This window comes from Corvus hawaiiensis, chromosome 11, assembly GCF_020740725.1.
Source record: "Corvus hawaiiensis isolate bCorHaw1 chromosome 11, bCorHaw1.pri.cur, whole genome shotgun sequence".
NCBI lineage: Eukaryota > Metazoa > Chordata > Aves > Passeriformes > Corvidae > Corvus > Corvus hawaiiensis.
In genome coordinates, this window is record NC_063223.1 from 21618770 (window position 1) to 21642078 (window position 23309).

The window sequence follows — 23309 nt, forward strand, 5'->3', positions numbered from 1 at the left end:
AATCCAGATTTCCTCTGGAAGCATCTCTCGGCCTTCTCGGAGGGCATTCCTGTCAGGCTGAAGCCATGCAGTCAATTATCACATCCCCCAAGTGCATGGGTGGTTTGTTATTGGCAGCATCTGATTCAGACCACAAAACCTTTCTGCACAAACAGCAGTGGCTTCTTTTCAACTTTGGAGCTGATTTTCCTGTAAATATAGGTGGAACTAGGAAATGGTCATAAATGAAGTGGATTGCAATGTGAAGAGTTGCTGAAAAATCCTGGGGATTTAGCACAGCTTCTCTTTAATGCCAGTAGTTGCTAATTCACACAGGAAATTAAGCACCACAACTTTTAAGAACAGAACATCAATTTTAAGACATGCTCCTCTGTGGAAATCTCATTTGGAAAACGGTTTGTGAACTACTCCTCAGCTGAAATTTTCACCATCTCTTAGGGTTTCTTCCTTTGTGAACTATGGAATAATTTTACCAGCGTGAGTGTTTAAAGATTCTCATCCACGTTGCTGCTGTAATGCAGATATTGTTGGCTGGATTTTGGTTGGCACTAATTTATAAAACAGGCAGATTTGAGTAGCCTTTAAAATTAATACTAACCCAGCTCTTACTGGCCTGAGCTCTCTTTCCATTTGAATATTTTCCTGGTATTTGCACTTTAATGAACATCTCTGCAGAGTGCTGGTGTTTCCTTTCCCTTACTGTAGTTCAGGTTCTCCTGAAGTTTCCTTTTCCCAACGCTTTTTTGGAACACATTAAGGCTTGGCTTCCAGCTGAAATCTGCCATGCAACATAGTTGTTTTTGTGGAATTGGCTGGATTCCTGGAGAAACCACCTGATAGCTTAGGAGTGATAAAAATTAATGACCAATGCTGTAGTTAAAACCCAGATGTGGTTCCAAGATGAGCCACTTTGTGCCTGAGAAGATAAGGATTGGTTCTCTCTTATCGCTTCAGTGCTAATTTTTCCTTAGCAGTGACTTCTTTTAGTTGATTTAAGGTCCAGTTAGTTGGAAAGTTACATCTTGTAAATTGTAAATGGAAGTTGTTCCTGACCTCATGAAGAGACATCATAAAAGTCTGCGTTGTTATACATAAAATAAAAAACTAGCCAAGAGGAAAGTGTCTCACTTTTAAGTTTGGAGAGCATAGCATTAAAAAATAAAGTTTTAGGATGAGTTTCTGTTTTCTTGGTCTCTCAACCTTTAAAAACCCCACTCTAGGGATTAAATAATGTGCTTCAAATTAGTGATGAGTTGTTGCATTTTGTAGTGTTGAGTCTGGGACACCAAAGCTGTTCCTACATGTGATATTTCACAAAGCCAAAGCTGTTTATGAGTTACTGAGTTTGTTGTTATTTTCACATACAGGAAAGCTTTTTGTTATTCTACAGGTGTGATGATTTTTAGTTGTTACACAGCAACCTTAAAATAATGCAGTTTTACTGGATAAATAGGAGTGGTTTTGGTAAAGGGGAAAATGCCAGACCTGGAAATGTAACAACAGAACTTTTTAAAAGTTGGGTTGAGCTGCAAGCCCTGGTAGGAAGGAAATTTGTGGCTAAGATGTGATAAGGATCAGCTCCCAGAGCTGATCTGGAGTCTGTGTGTAGCCGTTCTGCTGCCATCTCTGTGTAGGAAGGTGTATGTGCAGATGTTGTCTGGTTCTTGCAGTGTAAAATATTGCAAAGTGGCTCTTTAATGGCGCAGGCCTCTCTAATACAAGAGGCGAATGGACTCTATTCCAGTTAAAACACAAAAGTAAACATCATAAAACTGGTCTAGTTGGAATGACATTAAGGCTGTGAGATTCTGGAAATAAATTTGGAGAAAAACTCTGTGTGTGCAAGTACATCAGTACTTTGTCATCTGAAAATAAGGGCTCTGTTGAAGTACTTATTATACACAAAATAAATTCCTGTAGTTGTAAAGTACTGACTCAAGCCCACCAGACAGTGCATTTAATCCCCTGCAAGTCAAGTGTGAAATCCAATAGGCTAATCAATAAATAACCAAAAAAATACATGGTTAGGGAAAAGATACAAACTGTGATTTAGGTGGAGATAACGGCTAAGAGGCTTATTTATTTTTTGGTAACTAAAGAAAGTCAGTCACAGAAAGGGAGAAGGGAGGCACAAGTAAACCTGTAAAGAATTAAGCAATCACTTTCCACCCTCTCAAGGGGATAGGGGTTAAGAGATACAGTTTTAAAAGCCTTTATGTTGTTGAAAAGTTTATTTGTCTAATGTCTACTGAGACAGTGTGCCAACAACAGCAAACCCAAATGCAAGTTAGAGAGAGAAAGAGAAAACTACTACTGGAAGAGAATATGAAGGCATAGCAAAGCTATTTAGAAGTATTACAGTGCAGCAGCTGGTTTTGGTAATGCTTCTTGGTTATTTAAAAAAAAAATAATCATCTAAGTCCTAATTCCCTTTGTCTTCTCCCTCTGAGTAGCTGCAGTGTGTGAAGCTTGCTGGCCCATGACTCATTCTTCCCACTAAAGCTATTTCTTTGAATAGCCCCTGTAAAAACATGCATTTTTGTGTTGGTTGTCTTAGCTGGCAACTGGGGAGGCTTTTTTTTTTCCTCCCTGGGTGAGTGATTTATGTGTGCTAATCTCTGGATCTGCCTTTGCCACACATGGTGCCTGTGAAAACACTGGTGGTGCTGTACCTGGGAGTGCTGTGCTCACCTTTCTGCAAGAGTAATTCAAGCACTAAAACTCATTTAATCTCTTCCTCCACAGGCAATAGGCTCATATCTAATAAATTCTGATACCTTGGGCTTCTTTTCAGGGACAGGCAGTCATGAACCTGAGGCTGGATTTTAATTCTTACTAGATCTGAAAAGGGTAACAGGCAGAGAAGATGCAAATGCAAAATAAGATGTTATTTCCAGCCTCTAAAAGAAACTTCTTTGCATGAGTTTGGTTCACTGCAAGAAATATGGAAGTAAATGACTGAGGTTCATTCAGAGGAAGAATTAAAGAGCCTCTGTTGAAGCTTTTGTGTGTGAGGGAGTGCTGGGTGTGCTATTTTAGCTGTCCCACTGTGGGCAGCCCTGGCAGTGCTCTAAAGACCGGTCTGGGGCTGCTTTCCCAGCGCTGCAGATTTTCTCTGCTGCCCCAGTGGAACAGGCAGGCTCCTGTGAGAGAATTCTCTCCTGAATTCTGCCTGCTGCCCGAGCCTGCCAGCACACATCCATCACACGGATATTGATACGGGCAGCATCCTCTCCAGCTGTCCTGGGCTCCCCAAAGGCAGGCCTGGATTAACTGGGGACAGCCTTTGGAGCGAGTCCAAACTGTAAAACACAAGCTCACATTTTTAGGTGGGTAATGAAATACCTCAAAGCCTGCCTGTCTTGGAATTACAGCTTCAGCCTTGGCTGGGGCTACTTATTTGATACTTCTGCTTTCTGGATTTAATCCAGACTTTAGTATTGGATCCAATTGTTGAATGCATGTAAGATGCAATTTAATATTGTTTAATTCATAGATTTGTGCCTGCAGATTATATTTGGATTGCTCAACAAAGTAAAATCTTGATTATAGCCAAACATGTCGATAAAGTTCAAGGAGCTGACTGTGACTTTTCTTTTTATGTGGTGGACATTAGGGATGGTTATGGGAGATTTGGGAAAAGGAAGTAATGCTGTTAAATATCATTTAGTTAAGTTGGGGTGTAAAGGTCACAAAGTTTTCTGCAAAGTGAGATAAATTCAAGCAAGGTTGGTCAGTAGTAACATCCCTGTGAGTAAGAGCTGCTGGAGGATGCTGCAGGAGTTTTCAGGACAGTACTAGAAAGAAAGTCTGTGTATTTGGAAAATTGCTAGGATTTAAGGTCACTTACGAAATAGAAGAATGTTGTTTTCATTAAGAAATTTCTAAATTGAAGAATAAATGTTTTGATCATTGAGGCCTTTTCATTCAAAGGCGAATGATATTCTCAGCTCTAGCATGAAGTCTGCAATCCTTCATTCTGGTGAGTTTTTTTCTTTACTCTCTTCTGGTTAAAAGCGGAAGAAAAGAGCTTGTGGCAGAGAGAAGTGCCTATAGAAGAGACTGTGTAGAATTGTTATTGTAATGTGAAGGGATGAGGTAATAAAGAACAGCAATAACCAACAAACTGCAGTGTCTGACTCCAGCATCAACAACTCCGTAGGCCTGATCTTTATTGGACTTCGTTTTAAATTTGGGGGGGTGTGGGGGCTCTGATTGGCATATCTGTTTCAGGAAGAGTATCAAGAGTTCTCTAATTTCATATTTAAATCTGGGATCTGATTAATACTCGAGGCATGCAAGAGAACTCTAACATGAAGGCTGCTGTTACTATAGTGAGATGCTATTACAGACATCACAAGACTTGTTATACAAGGAAACATGATTACTCTGGATTAAAGGAGTTGCCAAAGGCTTGAAGGATTTATTGGTGCTGCTGCTTTGAGTTATATATAACTTCATTATTTTGTTGAAAACATTTAGATCTAGAATTAATGAAGCACAGTAAATGCTGATGAAATGAATCAGCAGGTTTGACAGCTTTGAACTGACGCTGAGCAACTGATGAATTTTGTGGGAGCATTCCTTAGGTCTCCCAATTGCTGGATAATGTACAGAAAGTAATAAATCCAGCTTTTGCACAGAGAAATGAAGCTTAATGAGTGCAGTGGGGTGCATCAGAGTTGATGTGATCAAGATCTTATTTCTGAAATGATTTGTAATTCCTGAGGTTGTGGTGGAGAAAACGGCCTGAGCTGCTGGGGATGGTCTGGATCTCTGGGATGAAACTTTCTGGGGGCAGTGGGATCTGCAGAGGTGGGAGGAGGAGGCACAGGAGGAGTGACAGCAATTTTCACGTGGGTCTGAGCAAGGCAAGGGCAAGTGGGGAATTGTGGTTTTAGAAACAAAGGACTGGAATTGGCTTTTTTTCCCCCACAAAACTTAGTCACGGGCAGTGTAATTAGAGAGGAAATGCAGGTGTGTAACAGCTCTGTGGTGTGCTGGGCTGCTGCAAGGTCTCTTTTCTACGTGAATTAGGAGTTCAGTGCATCTCACATCCATTTGATCATTTCATTAATCTCAGCTGTGTAAAACTGGCAACGTTTTGACATTGTTTCCCTCACCCAGCTCAGAGAGTGCTGTGACATCCAGAAACACTTTCTAGGCAGCTGCGTTCATCCCATTGCATGAAGTCTGTAGCACTGCAGAGATGTTTCAAAAGGATTATTGTTTTAACAGATAATTAATTGCAAATTATTTATTGCTTTCTTAAGATTAGCTCAGCAGTCGTCATTTGCTCTTGATGCCACGATGCAGAATTAGTGCTGTGGGTACTAACGTGAGTCTGAATGAGAAATGAGCCGTAATCAATGATGAAAGGGTTTCAAGTTTTGAAATAGTCTTACAACATTAATTCCTCACAAGCAATACCATAAAGAGAAAATATGGAATGGCAGAAATTGTTCTTGCGTTCCCTTTGACTCTCCCCTCTGCAATGTGACTCAGGAATTTAGTTAGGTAAAAAATATGACTAAGTCCCTTCTGCCTTTGAGGTACAGACCTGGGTGAAATCCAGAATGAGATTGGATTTCAGTGAATTGGATAACTTCTTTCCCAGTCTTTTTAACTTTGAATTTGGGACAAAACTACATCAAAAGATGGAATAGCTTCCTCATCTAACTATTCTGGGGCCGAGTGGGTTTGTTTTTTTTTTTTTCCTCTTCAGATAGTGCCTGATTACTAAATTAAGCTCTCAGCATCAATAAATCATTCCCCTGCAGAGTCAAACCTGTAATTTTTCATACCTGTTGTCCTTTGTACCTTTTGAAATACTGCTCGTGGGGCTGTGGAGAGACTCCCTGGGTAGGTACAGCAGAGAGAGTACAAGGGACCCAGGTGCATGTTGTAGTTTGGTGGGGAGACAAGCTGGGCACATTCCAGAGGATTTGCAGGAGCTGTGTGAACTCCTGGGAGCACATTGGGGTTATGGGGGTTACAGAATGAGGAGCCAAGTGAAAAACCAAATGAGGGGTTTTTCAGGAGCCTCACACACTGTGTGGTGTGATCCCTGTGGGACTCACCAGGGCACTCCAAATCCCAGGAAACGGAGGTGTGGGGAAGCCCAGAGGATCATTCCTGATCCTGCAGGAGCGCAGGTTAGAAACCAAACCAACCCAAATTAGGCTTGGAATGTGTGGTGGTGTCACCATTTGGAGGTAAAGCAGCATCTGCAGAGCCACCCGTGTGGGAAGGGTGGCCTGGTTTGAAGTGTTGGCTCTCAAAACCCCTTGTCCAAGTGGCACTGGATTATTTTAATTTAGGATTTCTCGTTCCATGCTGTGAGGGACATCACAGAATCAAAACTTTAACGTGCAAAAATCTGTTTGTTCTGGATGTCAGAGAGTTGGAGGGCAGAAGGGAGGAATGGCAATAATCTCTTGCCTAGATTATATGTTAGTGACAATTAGGAAAAATCTGTTGGTCCACAAAGCCCAAGAGCTGGGATTTCCCCTGCCCTGCAAGCCCTCAGCTCATTTTTCTCTCTGTATCCCACCCAAAGGTATTTTTAAAGCTGGATGAAGACAGCTCTCTGTCTCTCATTGTGCCTGGATTGACATAGTCACAGATGTCACTGCTATGCAAACCACTGCTATTATTTTTTCTCCTAAGTACTTTCCTGGTTTCCCTTTTGCTGTGACAATTTTGTCATTGTTGCTGGGAGCTGGAACTATTTCGTTCATGGGCCACAAATGTTTTCTGTTAAGCATTCAAAACCTCCCATCCTCCTATTGTGCTTTTCCAGTTTACTATAAAGTGCTCTAGCCCCATCCAATAGAGTTTGGTTTAAACCTTCCTCTGTTCCTGTTATTTTTAACATTTTCTCAGTTTTGCTTTAGTTCTCCAAGATGGATCATTGCTGTGAATTTAGTGATGAAATCCTCTGTCTCATTCACTTACTTCAATCCCATCTCTTGCTTCCTTTGTATTTGCCTGCATCCCAACACTTCTCCTCTCATGTCCTCTGTGATCCATAATTTCTGTTTGGTTCACGCCTGCTCGCTTTGAATGTCTCCTTTGCATCCTCTGGATGTTGGATTTTAAGGGGGCATCTGCATGGCTTGAAATAAAAACATTAATCTTTTCATCTTCCAGATTTGCAAACTTACTTCAAGTTAGTTCACAGTAAACTCTCAGAACCAACAGTTGTAGCTTCCTGTTATTTTTGTATTCTTTTGTCCTAATGGTAGTTGTGAGTTGATATAGGAATGCTTCTAAACAATTTACTTCTCAATAATGGACTTGGTTTTCTACCAGAATGTTCTAAAAAAACGCTGTTCATTACTGGCCCTTTTCCCCTGAGCACATTGTCATGTTAAAAAAAACCACCATAATTTTTCTCCAGTCTTTTTGTTCTTTCACAATAATCTGGTTGAGTAATGCAGCATTTATTCTATTTATGCTTGCAAACACTTCCATTTTAAACAGCTGTTAGACAAATGAATTGCACCAGTAATACCGTGGTGCTGTTATATTTAAAAGTATTTGGATTGTATTTAAATATTTAAATTTGTTCTTTACAAAGACTGGACTTAGGGTTAGGATCAGGTCCTGTGTTTTATTCCATTTGTTCCTTTAGTGACTTGCTGGCCTCACAGCACCATTGCCTTGCCCAGCATTTGTCCTCTTCTCCCTATAAAGTCAATTTACTATTCTGGTTGATTTTCCATTCTTCTTGTACAAACATGCAGCTCCCAATACTTGCATCCCCGTTGAGCAATAAGAAGTTGTCAGTACCTGTTTTTCCTGACTGTGGAGTATCAGGTGTAATTTAAGAGTCATTTTTGGGCAATATTCCTTCAGCCCATTGCCCCTTGTCAGCAGCCTCCCTCAACCCTGTGTGCCTGGGGAGTTATTCTAATCCACAGCTCTTGCCAAGGCCTGTTACCTCCAGATTTGACAATTGAACGTCAAAAGTTACACTTTAAACACTAACATTTATATTTTTTTAAAAAAAAGGCCTTTTTTAATCTTGTTTTTTCTTTATCTTCTTCATAATGTAATTTCTTGGGAGTTCAAGGCTGTCCACAGAATACTGATGGCCTGAGATACCTTTTTTAGAAATATTGTATTTGCATTGTCAGAATTAGATGTGTGCCCTCATTCAGACTAGTGAGTCCATCAGTTTCTGCCCCTGGTTTTTCTGTCAGGATTTTGTACAGGCCTTTCTGGACTTTTCACTGGAGGTTTTGCTGTTATTTCACCCCAGTTCCAAGGAAAGAGTGGAGCACAGGGAAAAGCTGGGCTGAATCTCTTGTGCCGAAGCTTTTGTGCTAAAGCTGCTGTTGGGCTCCTTGTGTGTTTTTATTACAAACCAGAGCATGTTGGCATCACTGACCATTCCCAAATCTGTTTGCACCCCCCTCACAGAAACAAAAAGGAGAAGGAGCCCCTTCTATTCCCATTTTTTTGTCCAGCTCAGGTCTCTCCATGGCTTTTTATTGAGCAGAAGAGCCAAGGAAGTGAAATAGCAGAGAGGAGTTTGTCATCCTTGTTCTCACCATCGACTCCAGCACATTTAAAGTCGAGTTTTTATCTCTGGCAATTGAGTATCTCTTCACAGGAAAATACTGGAAGTTCTTGGAATTGCAAACATATCAGGCCACGAGCCAAGCTTTCCCTGGCTAGGCAGTGACAAAAGCTGCCAGTGGATCTGAGTTTTATGTGGTGTTTTTTTCTGTTGAGAAACTACTGTTTGTTCTCTCTGAGGTCATCAAAACTTATTGGAACTAGGATTCGATATTGGATTTTAATCATTGTTCCGGAGTTAAAATGGGAATTCTCACTTACAGAACACAGATCAGAGCTGAAGTTGTTCATCTGGAAATTTTAAATTAAGTTTTATCCCAGTGTATTAGTAATTTTAGCAGAGTGTTCTAATCCAGAATGAAAATCAGATGTGCTTCATGGAAACAGGGAAGTCCAGACAATGGGTATTGTGTTTAGGTTACAAGACTTGTGGTCTTCCTTTTTTTAATTTTATTTTCATTGTTTACATTGCAGGCAAGTCTTTGTTCATTTTAAGGAATAAAGCTAGTAGTGTTAAAGCACTATTTTTTTTAAAGTTTGTATCCAAAAATATTTCTCTTGAGTTGTATAAAAAAAATCGGGTTTTCTGGAAATTCATTGCCCTCATGAACAGACTCCTGGAGAGTGAGGAATTTTTATGACTCCCTTAAAAAACAATTGCAGGCATTCCACAAATAAATAATGCATTGATTTGGGGGGGCATTTTAATGACTGTTTTATAATTATTTGTTCTCCAGTGTTTATTTCAGTGTGGTATGTTGTAATTTTTAACTTAGTTATCCTAAGAATTCTCTTGTACAGCGGAGAGAGCAGAGCTTTGGAGCAAGAGCCAGTTCCCAAGTGCAGACACAGGACTGACTGATATTCCATTGATTTCCACCAGTCCTGGAAGAAGAGCTGGAATAGTTCAGGCCAGCTGCTTTCTCCTTCTTTTTGCATCTTGTTTTGGCAATTCTGATCTCTTTTCCTCAGTTAGATTTTCCTCCTGTGTCTTTCATTAATAAATTTCACGTGTGATTTTTCCTTTGTTTTACTTTTCTCCTTTCAGGGCTGTTTTTGCTGAATAGTTGACCGTAGTCACAGCTCCATTGGAGTTGGCTTTTCCCCTGTGTAAACCCTTGGGAGTGACAGTTCTGATTTTCCTGGCACAATGATGCAGTGCCCCGTTCATGCACACAGCAGCAGAAACCCTGACATTGCACAAGATGCTTGATTGTAAAATTGGGATAAGGGGGACTGAACATCTCTGGATTGCTCCTTGTCCCAGAGGGAGCAGCAGTTGCCTGCCCATTGTTGCTTTTGCACAGGATTTGCTTTCTGCTGCTCAATCTGCAAATAATCCAGCAGATGCTGTTATCACCACAAGTACAGTTTGTGATTCAGCTCACGCTCAGTTGCTGCAGTGTTTTTGCTGATTTGGAGTCACATCAATAATGTTTTGTTCACCTAGAGGAGAGCTCAGAGGGAAAATGCTAACATTTAGAAACTGAAAGATGTTGTGCAGCCAGGATGAACCTGGTGCTCGGCGTTTCAGATGTTTGGGGTTAATTTCCTCTCTGTCAAACCTCTGTGTGTGTCACTTACGTTCTCAGCAAGTTTTTCCTCAGCTCCTTTAATCCATGAGGTGGAAATGTTGCAGTTTTTTACAGAAAAAAGCAGATTAACTGGCAGCTTTTGTGCTTGCAGCAGTTCTTGGTGTGTGTTTGGGAGCAGGAGGTGGCTGAGCAGAGAGAGCGAACGTTCCTTCTGTGTGTGCACGTAAATAAGGCAATATAAATATGGGCAGTACTGACATCAGTGCAGAGGCTGATCAGATTTTGTCAGTCCTTTCTCATTCAAGGGAGCCTGGCAGACTTTCAAAGGTTGCTGCTGTCAGAAAATAATGAAACAAAAAAAATACAAATCAAAGATTCCGTGATCTCCTTCCAACTCTGCAAGAGCATAAAGTCACTGTGTAAGAAACCAGATCACTTCTCAATTTTCCAGAGCAGCACAGGGACAGCATCAGAAAGCAGAGCTGACAGGGCTGCTCTGATGTTCAGGGGCTCAGGGAGGGAGCAGGATGCTGTGGAGCAACATTATTCCCTGGGACTTGCCCGCTCTCTGTTACAAACATGCTCACCAAGGGTTCCTTATTTTTCTGTCTGCATCAGTATTTCTGACTGTGACAAAGTGATTTATGTCACAGTTCAGCACTGGCTTGGCCTCAGCAAAAAGATCAAAGAAATGGGTGTAAACATCAGAGCAAGAATAAAGTAGGTGTCCAAAATGGGGTCTCGTTGGGTGTTTTTACAAGGTGAAGTGAAGCTGGGTTTGTGTAAGTTCAAACTTTGCAGGACCGTATGATTTCTAATTAATTGATGAATTTTACAGAGGTTTTATTTCATCAACATAAAAACTCTTAGCAAAAGATAAATGTTTTTATTGTAGAGGAGCTGAGCAATCAACTTCTTTGTGTACCTCTCCACGCTGGGGTTTCTGCAAAACCCCCAGCAGCAGAAAGAGAGTCATTGAAAAGCAGAGCCTCTTGCTGCTTTATTGCTCTACTAAAAATGGGTATTTGTACTTTTTAGTCACTAAAGAATCATTGGAGGGCTTTAGAAGCACTCAGCAGTTTAGGGCTATGACTGTCCCAACTCATGGAGTGGGTGGGATGCTGCCAGCAGCCACGGGCCTGTTCCCACACATCCGAGGACAAGCCCAGAACGCTGATGCTGAGTGGGAAATCTCCCAGCCTCTCTGCTGACTGGGACATGACTTGGGGAGAGCCACTGGTGCTGAGCAGTGTGTCAGCACTTCCAAGGGAGTTAAAGCAAAGGGGAGCAAACTTGGGATGAAACTTGGGTGTCATCTGTTAATAACACAATACTGAAACTAAGGACCTTTCCAAATTCCAGTTGCAGTGTCTTCAGTTTTACTCAGCTCTATCTTAAAGCTACGTGCACGCTGATCTGAAATAATTTCATTTATTTTGCAAACTCCTTGAAAATTTTATTATTTAACTCTCCAAACAGTTCTGCCAGCAGGGAGATTTCTTGCTGCTTTCTTTTACGATAGAAAAGCTAGTGCATGAGTGGATTATCACAGAGAAAGCAACATGCTCCCGTTGTATTTCCCTCGGAGTTCTTCCCAATCCAAAGTGAATGTGCAGCCTCTGTTTGAAATAATTAGCCGTGGTTTGCTGGGGGAATTTTGGGACTTTCATGTTGCACTAGCTTTTGATCAAAATTTCCCTGCACTGCTTTGTTTAATTCTGGCCATCTGGATTAAAAGGCTCTCTTAATCTTAAATACAGATTGTAACTCTTTCTTTTGGAGTGCGCTGCCATAAAATTTGGGCGCGTTTCCAGCTTTCTTCATTAAAGCTTTCTTTATTATGGTTTGTCGGCCATTAAATGATTGTTATGCACAATGGGCACTTGATCATAATTTGCTGGAGCTGGGAATCAGTTACAGCAGTAATGCAGTTCTGTAATTAAAAGAAAGCGTGTTTATACCTGCCAGCATCTCCTGAGAGCTGCTGAGGGTGAGGAGAAAACAGAGTTGAAAGGCAACAATTTCTGCTAATAAGACATTTAAGGGCTCGGATCTACCAGTGTTTTGTGCTGTGCTGTGGAAGTGTGATTTTTTTTTTTTTTTTTCCCCATAATCACTGGGTTTGAACCAAAATCTGTGGTTTGAGACAGGGATAAAAGGGCTGTTTTATTTGCCATAAATCTTCTCCCATCTTTTATTTCTGTTTGGGGTTTAGAAAGGAATGTGCATTTCTCGCAGAGAAGGAGCAATTGGGGATCCTCGAATCCTCTCCCAGTTTTGTTTCTGCTCTTGTGTGGCTTTTATCAGGAAGCTCAATCTCACTCTTACTGGTTTTTTCACCTGTAAAGTTTGAAAAATTGTGAGAAAATTGCTAGCTTTGAAATTATTTTAAAAGGGAGTTTTGTAGGTGTTTGTGCCATTTACTTTTATATTTTGGCTGTTGGGAAATGGAAAGAAGTGTCAGTTTGACCAAGCTGCACAGTTGAACTGTTATGGATGAGTGTGGCATAGCTGATGATGTAATTTAATCTGATTTTAGCAGTATGTTATGGATAACCTAAAGTAGATACATGATAATTTCATAAACATTAGAAAATATTTCCTTATAACATTGAAGTTATGCAGCAGCTTTCTATAGTTTTTTTCCTGAACTTGTGTCTGCCCTTTCTCCTAAAATTCCATCTTTGAGATGCCTTCTAAAAAATCTGCACCTGGAAAACTTTAGTGGGAGCTGAGCTGGTGGATGTTTGGTGAGATGAAGCTGCTAAATGAAATCATTTCATTTTCGATTTTACAAGCATCTGTTTGGCTGAAAACAATTTTCTGCCCCAGCTGAGAACTCGAGAGATGCAAATGCTGTGAGTGCAACAAATTCTTGTCTTGCCATGAACGATTGGTCTGCAGGAACTGTGCACACAGGAGGTCAGGAGTTTGCTTTTTAACATCTCTCAATTTGATCTCAAATTGGAGCTCTCAAATTAGTAATAAAAACATTCCTGATGGACTAAAATAGATGAATAATGTAGGTTGTGGACTAAGCAAGACTGTGCAAAAATCGAGGAAACCTGCAGAATTTAAGTGCTCTCTCCCACAATTCTAATCAGAATTCTAACAACAATTGCAATCAACAAAACCAGTTCTAATCAGAGTTGTTGATGATTTAATCAGGAGTTTTCAGTCTTGCTAAACGAGTGAGGAACACAGACTGGAATAAAACCAGGACTTTATAATTCTGCCGTTCCTCAGCAGGGGAGCCCTGACATTCTGGTGGACGCACAACTGAGATGTGGAAGTCTTCTGAGGAAAATTTTAATAGCTTGGAAATTCAGAGTTACCTGAAAAATCCTTTCTGTTCCTTTTTATGAGGGTTTTGTTTTTGTTTTTTTTAATACCTTTGTTGATTTTGGAAAAAGTAGAAGGCTTTCCTTGTGAATCTCCTCAATGGCAAGCCCTTGCAGTGTCTTTGCCAATAGTTTATTTCACATGTATTCAGTCCAGTTTTCTTTTCACATATGTGAAACAACGTTTTGGCAAGTGGTAAACAAAATATATACAGCGAAGAGAAAGAGACTTGTGCTTTTTATTTAAAGTGAAAAGATACACTTTATGAAATAAGCCTTCCATTGAAGTGAATAATTAAAGCTAAAATAAATAAGATCTTATAAGAGATTGCACAGCAATTATGTAACTTTTAAGAAAGGAGAGTTGATGGTAATGAAGTCTTTTCACTTGACTGGGTTTTTCTTGGAAAAGTGCAGTATCATGTGATGAGGTACCACAGTGTGTGAGAGCAGTTTGCTGGTACAAGATCCAAACATCACAAAGGCATTTCCAGAGCCCAGATGTTTATCAGTTCTCTCTTCTGGAAGGGAGCAGGGAGGTTTTTATTCCAGGTTTGCTGAGTGGTTCTCCACGGTGGGCATTTGTCCAGGGGGACTGGGCACTTGTGCATGGCCCACAGAGCATTTATGGTCGAGGAAGGAAAGATGCCCCTGTGGCTCCCTGGAAACTGTGAGAAAATCTATCCCGAGCTATTCCTGGGTCAGGAAATACTGGGCATGGCTGTGCTGCACTGTGGGCCCTGCAAAGCCTCTGATCCTTTGGGAATTACAGCACCTTTGGGATTTAGCCAAGCCCTCCTTTCCTCTTCGCAGTTTTCTGGGCTGACTGAGGGACTCATTAAGGCAGCAGTTAAAATACAAACATGCTGAGTTTTCAGGATTTTGGACCTCTTTAAGAATTTGACCCACATCTGACAGTTCATGAATGTTTTCCCGTTATATTGAATGTGAACTGAAGCAAATCAGGAGTGTCCCCAGAGTGTTTATCTGACCCCCAGAGATATTCTGAGGTGATTTGTTTTATCATTGGCTCAGCTGGTCAGAGCAAGGTGCTAAAAACAGCAAAGTTGTGGGTTTGGTCCCTGTGTGGGCCATTCCCTCAAGAGTTGGACTTATATTATCATAACTAAAGATACACTTAAGATATTTTAATCACATATCTCCTTGTCTGCTTTCGCAGAATAACTGAGATTTATTAAGTTGATTTAGATGCCTAATCCTACCAGATAACATGATAATTTCAGGGGAGAAGGGAAGCTAGAAAGCAAGCAAAACCTAGTTTAAAATTTACAAAAAAAGATGTCAAAACAAACCCAAGTGCTGGTCTTTATTTGCTGTGTGATAGTTGTAGTACCAAAGCAGAAAACAAATGACATTGAAACTGCATATTCTGAGCTGGCCATGCATTCTTTTACCATTTATTTCTATAATCCAGCAAAAGAGAGATATTCTTCTAAAAAACTTCTTTACCATCTATTTCAGCATTGCTGTGCTTGCTGTGCTTGGTTGGAAGTGCAGCTGTACTTGATTTGACATGGGCAGTTACAGTCTGACAACACCACAACAAAAATTCATGGCGAATTAAACGATGTTTTGGTTCCTTTTAGTTCTGAAATGTATATGTCAACCTATAATTGTAGCAAATAGAAGAATGTTTTTACAGGAACATGCAGGATCTTGGTGCTAATCAGATATGTTGAGGTCACTCCTATGCAAATATTGTGAGGTTTTGGAGGGTCTTTGTATAAAACCTGCTACCACAAGCCAAGGGTTTGCTTTCAAAAATCCAAATCAAAGAGTTACTGAGGCCTGTGGCTCTCTCAAAAAGGCTCATTTGAGCTTTCCTGTTGTGGTTATTGATAATAAAGTCAGGATTTAAGGCAAGGTCTTTTCATGACTGCAAGTCTAAAATTAATTTATTCCTGCAGTACTTTCCAAAGTGCAGGCAGATCCTGTTACCCGTATTTAATGTAGGCATTTGTAACAACCAATTGCTGAAAAATTAGAATTTAAAGATATTATGGTATTTCTCTCTAATGTCATAAGGTGCAGTTCCTTTGCAGCCACTGTCCCATTCCAAGGGCTGTGTTTCTCTTGAATCATTTCAAACAATTTCCGTCTTTCCAGGTAACTTTACAAAATACAGCTCTGTTTGATTTGTTCTGCGGAAGGGAATTAGAGGAGATAACATCTGAAGCATTTATGTGATGCTTGCAGTACAGTTGTGTCTTTTTGAAGGATTAATTTGAGAAGTGAAGCCTCTGAGGGGGATTTCTCAATATCTATCAGAATTTTCACACGCAGGCATCTTGAGCTCCTTGAAGTTACTCAATGCCAGTCAATATCTTCAGGTTATAAATTAGTTCCTAATTAACATAATGGAATTTTGACAGAAATTCATGAAGTCTTGAGAGCTCTTGCTTGTGCAGCAGACTTTTCCCACCTGTCCTCTATAACTTCTCTTGGGAAAATCACAGAAATTCAAACTTAATAAGCAAGAGTGCTGCAGGTATTACGAGACTTAATTCCTAATTGCATCGTCCTACACTTCAGCTCAGTCACCGTGTCTCAAGTGTCAGTGGTTTCACACCATTCTCACATTCCCCTCTCCCAGGAGGAAGAAATGGAAGAAATACAAAGAAATTGTACTTTCAGCAGCTGGGACCCCAATATTGTCACTTCTCCTTCAGTTCACTGAGAAATGCTGTTCTTTAGGGAAATCTGTCACATTTTGCTGCCTAGCAGAGAAAAGACACTTTAGCAGTGAAGATGTAGGTGACAAATTCACTTTGCTATTTATCTTTGTTATGTTTTGTTGCTAAGGAAAGGATTTGAAAAATCCAAGCATAAAAACTCTGTTGGAAGTGGCTGAAATCTATTTTTCTCCATTCAACAGTCAAATGTATTAACATTCCGATGTATTAAAATATTCATCTTCAGCTATTTTGGGGTTTTTTTGTGGGGTAAAAATAGCACTAAGTGCAGATTTGGACAGTGCCTCTTGTATGCACTTAGCTCCTGAACTGTGCTACCACGTGCTGCTGCCAGTGACATTCCTGCTGCTGTTTGAAGGGAGGTTTTGTTGTTAATTCTTCAGCCAAACTGCTGGAGTTTCACATCTGTAAAGCCTCGTATCACGATTTAAACAGAGCAGTGCCAGGGTAGAAACGTCAGGCAAACAACCCAAACCTGAAAGCAGGACGTTGTCTCACCCTCTGCGTGGGGACTCAGCATTTTGGGAGCTCTGATGTTGTTATTCAGCAAATATTTGAGTGAGAGCACAGGAGGAGGGGTTTGGCTGGTGGCTCCCAGCTCCTCCACACAACAGGAGCCCTCACTTGTCATTTCCAGGCAGAGCCACAGGAAAGCAGTTTGTCAAAATCAACCCAGCAAGGACACACGACTGCAAAATAAACTCCGAGCAAGGCTTGCAGTTCACTCATGAAAACTTGCTGCAGATGCATCTGCCTGGTGTTCCCTGAGGAGCAAACGTGGAGCTCATCCTTCCCCCCTTGTCCTCCTCCTGCTCCTTCCCTGCTCATCCCAGCGTGGTTGGAGGCTCCTGGTGCAATTCCAGGCTGCCAGGACATGATTTTATTCTTATTCTGCTCTGTTTTGGCTTTTTAGTTCATTGGCCAACTACCTGTGAATCAGAGCTGGAGCTTGTGGCACTGTGGGCCTCGGGAATGTGGGAGACAGATGGAATTCTTTGTTGGAGGGCTTGGTTTTGTTTTGTACGGAGACTTCTCTGGAGCTGGGTTATGTAAGATGCTGACCAAAATCGAGCATGTTAGAATGTATTTGCACGTAGAAACTCAGGCTTCTATTGTATGTGGTGGTTTGAAAATTAACAGGGAAAACCTTCTCTGAAAAGGCTCAGTCAGTGCTGATTTTGGGAGTATTTGTGCTGTCATGCTGTCTTTGTTTTAGTTGTCTTAAATAGAGAAATATATAGCAATCAGGGAGTTGTTCTGTGTTATATCCAAGTTGTCTTTTGGGAGATTTTCATAATTAGGAGTGTGGGATATTTTGATACTTAAAGCAAAAGAAAAAAAGGAGCTGTCATTTGACTGTAAAAATACTCTTTTTCATTTTCTGCCAGAAGGAAAGTAATCTTAAATTGAGAGGTGTCTTTGCTTGTTTGGACTTGTTGGTCTTAACTAAATAAAACAACCTCTTACCTCTTTGTTTTGACTGTGTTTATCCTCATAGTACAGTTCCACCTGTCCGCTGTTGCCTTTATAGGGTTTGTTATGCTATTGTTTAGAGGGAAGTCACACCCTTGAATGAGTACTGAAACCTGGTTTCTGATTGGGGTTAAACTTAAAGAAAAGGGGCACTTCACAGGACAGGCTTCGTTTGTGTGAGGCTGAACAAATATCATTCTGCTGTTGTGAATAAAAAAACTTCAGTCATAAATATTTGTGATTTTACAAAGCAAAAGTCTTGGGTTTTGTTCACAGGAGTGTGGTGAGTGTTGAGATTTTGATTTTAAATTTCCAATGCAAGCAGAGGGGTCTTCATTCTGAGGGAACTTTTCATAGGATGCTGAGGAGTGGGTTTGGTTTTAAAAGTGGTTTCATTCCACACTTTTCACACTCGTATCTAATTTAATTTTTTTTCTAAATAATCCCACAGTTAAGGTGCTGCACTTGGAACACAACATTTCTGTCTTTCTAAGCAGAAAACTCTGTCAAAGGTGGGGAAGCAAAAGGGTGAAGGCAGTGATGTTATCCCAGGAGGAGAAGGTTTAAATGGGATGAGTTTCCTGTAGAGTAAATGACCTCTAGGTGTCCCTAACTTAATTTCTTCTATAATTCTAAGCAAAACTCGAATAATTCACACATAGATCTGTCACTGTATTCAGTTCTTGTATTTCACTAAGCCTGCACTTGTGAAAGCTTTCATCATTTCCAACATTTGAGCTACACTGAAGTCTCACCTTGAGCTTAAGTGTTCAGCCATGATTTTGAGTGAGCACAAATAAGAGTTCACCTTGATGGTATTGCTTAATTAAGTTTTTAATAGCACTTCCCTAAGAATCATTTGAAAACTTTTTAATTCATAGATTTGGAGCTGATGGCTTGGAGGGTGAATGGTTTTTTTCTGCAGTAGGAATGAGCTGATTTTGTGGATGGTTGGACATTCAGACACATTCTAACAGGGTTGTTTGTAATACAGGATGTGGTACTAGAAAACAAATGTTATTGTCCATATCAACTATTTGTGAATATCCTATTCTGAAATTGGGAGCTGTGTTGACACATGCAAAAACCCCCAAAATCCTACTTTTTTTTGCTAAACTTCAGCTTTATAATTATTGGAGCTATCTCTGGTTTGAAAGCCCTCCAGTCTTGCCCTGCTGTTTCTGCTTTGTCAGGATGAGAAGTTTTAGAAAATAATTGCTGTTCTAAATTGGAAAAAAAAAAAAAAAGAAGAAAAAAGAAAGAAGTCCTAGTGGACAGCGTTGTTCCCTTCTCTGGCTTCCCTTTTGGAGCAGTAATTTATGCTCACAGTTCTGGTGCTTTCTGCTGCTGGGAGCAGACTGACAATTCTATAACCCTTGCATTTTCCTCATTAATGGAATATACTGTGCAGCAGACGAGGTTGGTGTGGGCATGGCAGGACTGCCCAGTGCCCAGATCTCTGAGTGCAGAGCTCACCACGTTCTTTTGGGGCTCAGCCCATGTTTTACTGCTTTCTGTGCATGGACAAAAGCAGCTTCAAACTGTGCTGAGCAAGTCCAAACTGCGTTGAAACCACATAGGAACAAACACACAAAACCAGTTTGGAACATGTTGAAAATTTTATAAGGGAGCCAGAGGAAGTTTTGCTATTGAATTTCACCCAGGTTCAAGCCCTTCTTCATCTCTTTGGAAACTGGCTCAGCTCGTGTGATTTTGGAGATAATCTAAGGGAATAGCATGACAATGGCAGCAATTTTGGTGAACTTGGGAGCTGCATAACCTTCCATAATTTTCACTGTGATCTCCATAACCTGTTTTCCATGCAAATCACATGCAAGGGAACTCGTGTCCTTCGAAAGAAATATTCAGGTGTGTTGAGAAGCTGATAAAAGATTCATCAGTTTGTGTTTACAGCTACAGAAAAAGCTTCAGCAATTTAGAATACACACTTCAGGCTTGACTGTGTGTAAGTGGAGAGTTCTAGCACAGGGTATTCCAGAGGAAATTCCAAGCTGTGCACTTAGGAATTAATGGCACTAATTAACGCACTGGTTAAAAATGTGCCCATTAATCACGTGGAGGGCAGATGGAGATGTACAGCTTTATTTGAAAGTTTAGCATGATGTTATGTGGTGTTGAACAGGAATAGTTTTGAGTTTCCCTTTCACTACATGAATAATTGAAAATCGGTTCTGGCTATTCCTGCTGGAAATAGGTTGTAAACTAAATTGCTTTTCTAGATTAACTGGGAATGCAGCTTTTAAAAGTACCCCTGGGTGTAAATAATGCAGGGCTTGTTTAAACTCTAGTTTAAGCCACCCACAAAACAGTGAAAAACATGGATAATGTGTCCTAGCCCTTAAGTTTTTTGGGGAAAAGGCTCTCAGTTTCCTTGGCAGACTTGTATTTGACACTCAGAGCCTGTATCTAAATCCAATACATACCCATATATTGATTCAGGTCCTGGAACTTTTTTATAACCCAGTGAAATGGTGAAAGATCCATCATTTCTGAGCTAATTTTCAGCACGTGTTGCAGTATTGCGTCGTGCACCGTTGAAATCTGTAACTCTCAAAAGCAGTGTTCAAATGCTTCCTGTTTTCTGTGAGTTTGCTTAACCTGGGAACAGATTTGGAGACTCAAACAGAATCGACTTCAGCTCCTTTTCCCTCTTTGCCTCAGGCTGCCAAATCAACTTTGCCATTCTCTGCATGGGTACCCTGACAAGAAGCCCCCGTTTCCTGCTCTCAGTTCTTGTGAGGGTGAGCTGGGTGACTCCCCATGAAAATGAGGTGCTGTGAGTTCCTTCCCAGGCAGCAGCCACATCTCCCTACTCCAGGAAACACCACCCACTATTGTTTGCAGATCTGATGTGCATTAGGTGATTTAATTGGGATACAGTCATTCAAACCAGAAGTTCTTTTGCTCCCCACAAAAGCACTGTATTTTTTTCTTGTAATATGTATGCAAATCTTAAAACCAATTAAAATAGTCACATGGTTAGCATGGTTAGAAGTAGACACAGAGATTTCAGAATTACATTGGAATTTTATCACATCTGTATTATTATATTATCTATATTGATGGCTCACTGTAGAATATTTGGTGGTTCTTGCCACATTATTGGCTGTTAACACTAAGTGTTCTTAGGCAGGATAAAGAGTTGTTGTTTTAACATCATAATTCCTTATGAACAGAGTATTAGAATATTATTCCCTGATTTCTTACTAACCCGCAATTTACAGATGCTTCATTTTTGTTTTGGTTGTTTTTTGTTTTGTTCAGATCAGTTCACAGCTCTGGCAACTGGTTTTAAATTTTGCATTTTAAGTAAAAAATTGGGCTGGGTTAGTTCTCAAAAACCCTTGACATAATGGAAAGGAGATTTTAAGATGGGTTAAGTATGAGGGTGGAGACTATGTGCTGGTCTTTGTGTCTGTAACAGAGACAGCATGATGGGGAAACTGATATTTATAGAAATCTTGGAGCTTTCAACAGAGTGGAGAAATTGAAATTCTGGAGAATTCATGCATGTAAATAATCCAGCAAGAGAAAAAAACAAGATTACAAGAAATGCTGTTATGTCTAAAAATCTTTTAAAAACGTGTTCATGCAGGATCTCTCAGAGCTCTGGAGTGGTTGTGCTGAGGATTTGCTTTCATTTATCTTTTCACTTGTGCACTCTGCAAATGCATCAAACTGTGCAGATATGAGAAATGCTTGATGCTTTTTCTCTTTCCCCCAGAAGCCTTCAGCTGTCCTCACAGCTCAGCTTCTAATCCTATCTGTGATTCTAAAAAAACCTGGAAAACACCAAATTGTTCTACTATGTGGTGTCCTGAAAATATAAGGACGTGGTGGTAACCAGCCACCATGGAAAAAAGTTATAGTTTCCACTCTAATTATTACTTGGTACTTTTAGAAAGTAGTGGTAACAATACCCTCAACGTTTTACTTTTTTTTTTTTTCCATTGGAGCAATAGAATTAATTTTTGAAAAGTAAATATCATAGCTTATCTTGAGCAGGATTCTTCCTCAAGGGGAAAACCTTGCTAAGTTCATGAACTTCTTCCAACCATAGGATTAAGATCTTGCTGGGCCAGATTTATCAAAGACGTTATTCCATTAGTGAAGATGAGAAACTGAGCAGTGTTTCAGCCCTGCTAAGTCTTTACAAGCTTCTGATTTGAATGCTTGCAGGAACAGGAATGTTGGCTAATGAAATGTGGGGAACATGTTAGTGCCTCTGCCAAGCAGCATCACTGTGCACGTCAGCTGGAAAAGAAATGCCAGATCCTGGGATGAGTCTGGGAGTCTGCAAATAAATATTTGGGTTGGCCATGTCTTTAAAATGTGTTTCGATTGATTTTATTAAGGCTGGCATCTTTCCAGAACTGCTGAACAAACACTTTGGGATCTGATCCCTCATCATTGAGATAAATGCCAAAATTCTGATTGACTTCAAAGGGAGCAGAGTTAAGATCTGAGTCCCCAAAAGACACAGTCTGATTTTTATCTCCTGAGCAGGAGGATCACATGGGAGGGTTTGTTTGACAGGCAGGAATCAGGACCTGGAGGGAGGTGGCAGCCTGGCTGAGCCTGGTTTTAAAGATGCTGTCTCTCACTGGATGTGTTGTTAAGCAGTCAGGATGTAACAGCTTGCACTTAGCAAGAAACCTCCTTCAGTGATCCAATTGTCCAAATTATTGCTTGCTTCAATCTTTTTTTAATCTGATTCTCCAGCTGGAGTTGGTGACGTGGAACAATTAATGTCATACAGCAGTGGCAGGCTGAGGGATGAGCACAGCAAGGCTGGCAGAGAAGGAGGGACCTTGGATTAGGGGGACAGAGTAGCTGGAGAAGTAGAATAACCTTTGATGTAGAATATTTATGTGTCAAGGGGAAGCCGAAAAATTTGGGGTGGCTGGAGTTCAGTTGTTTGCTGTGAGACTGATTGATTACAGCACGGCCCCGTCCTCGGCCCCCGGCCTCGGCCATCCCTGTTTCCCGTTTTTCCTGTTAGGACTGGTGTTGGGTTGGTTTTGGGTTTTGTTCCTCCCAGGTCACTTTGCCACTCCGTTCCCCAGCTGTGGCCATCCCTCCAGGGAGGGTTTGGGGCCTGAGTTCAGCAAGTGACTGGAGAGGGTTTTGAGGGAGGCCTGAATGAGGGGTGTGAGCTCAGAGATGGCTGATGTGATGGGCATTGCTGGATGATTTGATGGAAACTCTTTTGCTGTTGACAGCTGGATGCTTCTCCTATTCCAGGCAGCTTTTCATTTATCTTGAGACTCTTGGCTGTAAAACATTTTCTGGAAAATTGTAGATAAAAAGCTTAAATATAGCTCCTTGTTAACTTCCTCCTTCCAAATTCTCCACATCTCCTCCCCCTTCCTGTGTCTCACTTTCTCTTCTGAGTCAATGATGGCAGCTATGCTCATTTATAATTCTCCAATTTAAACACAGTTTTCTTGCATTGTACCAAGCCAGGCACCAGGATTGTTAAGTTTTTAAGCACTGATTGAGAAGATCATTATTTTCTGTATATTACTGCTCACTACTCAGTTAATACATGGCTTCTGTAAGAAATGATCTATTTAAGAATCATGAATTGAAGAGAAAATTTTCACTAATTATCTCTATTATAAAACATTTAGGAGCAG

General features: G+C 40.6%; 1 protein-coding gene across 7 annotated transcripts in view; it reads left to right on the forward strand.

Moving 5' to 3' along the window:
- The window catches only part of ATG7 (autophagy related 7), a 92988-nt gene that overhangs the window by 37410 nt on the left and 32269 nt on the right, over window positions 1-23309 (forward strand). Inside the window, exon 18 of one of the 7 annotated variants that reach the window (XM_048315923.1) lies at window positions 16814-17648. The exons of the other annotated variants lie outside the window; for them this stretch is intronic. Coding sequence (XP_048171880.1) covers window positions 16814-16876 — 63 coding nt within the window. The 3' untranslated portion in view covers window positions 16877-17648. Of the gene's footprint in view, window positions 1-16813; window positions 17649-23309 lie in introns of those variants that run through there. 7 annotated transcript variants of the gene reach the window in all.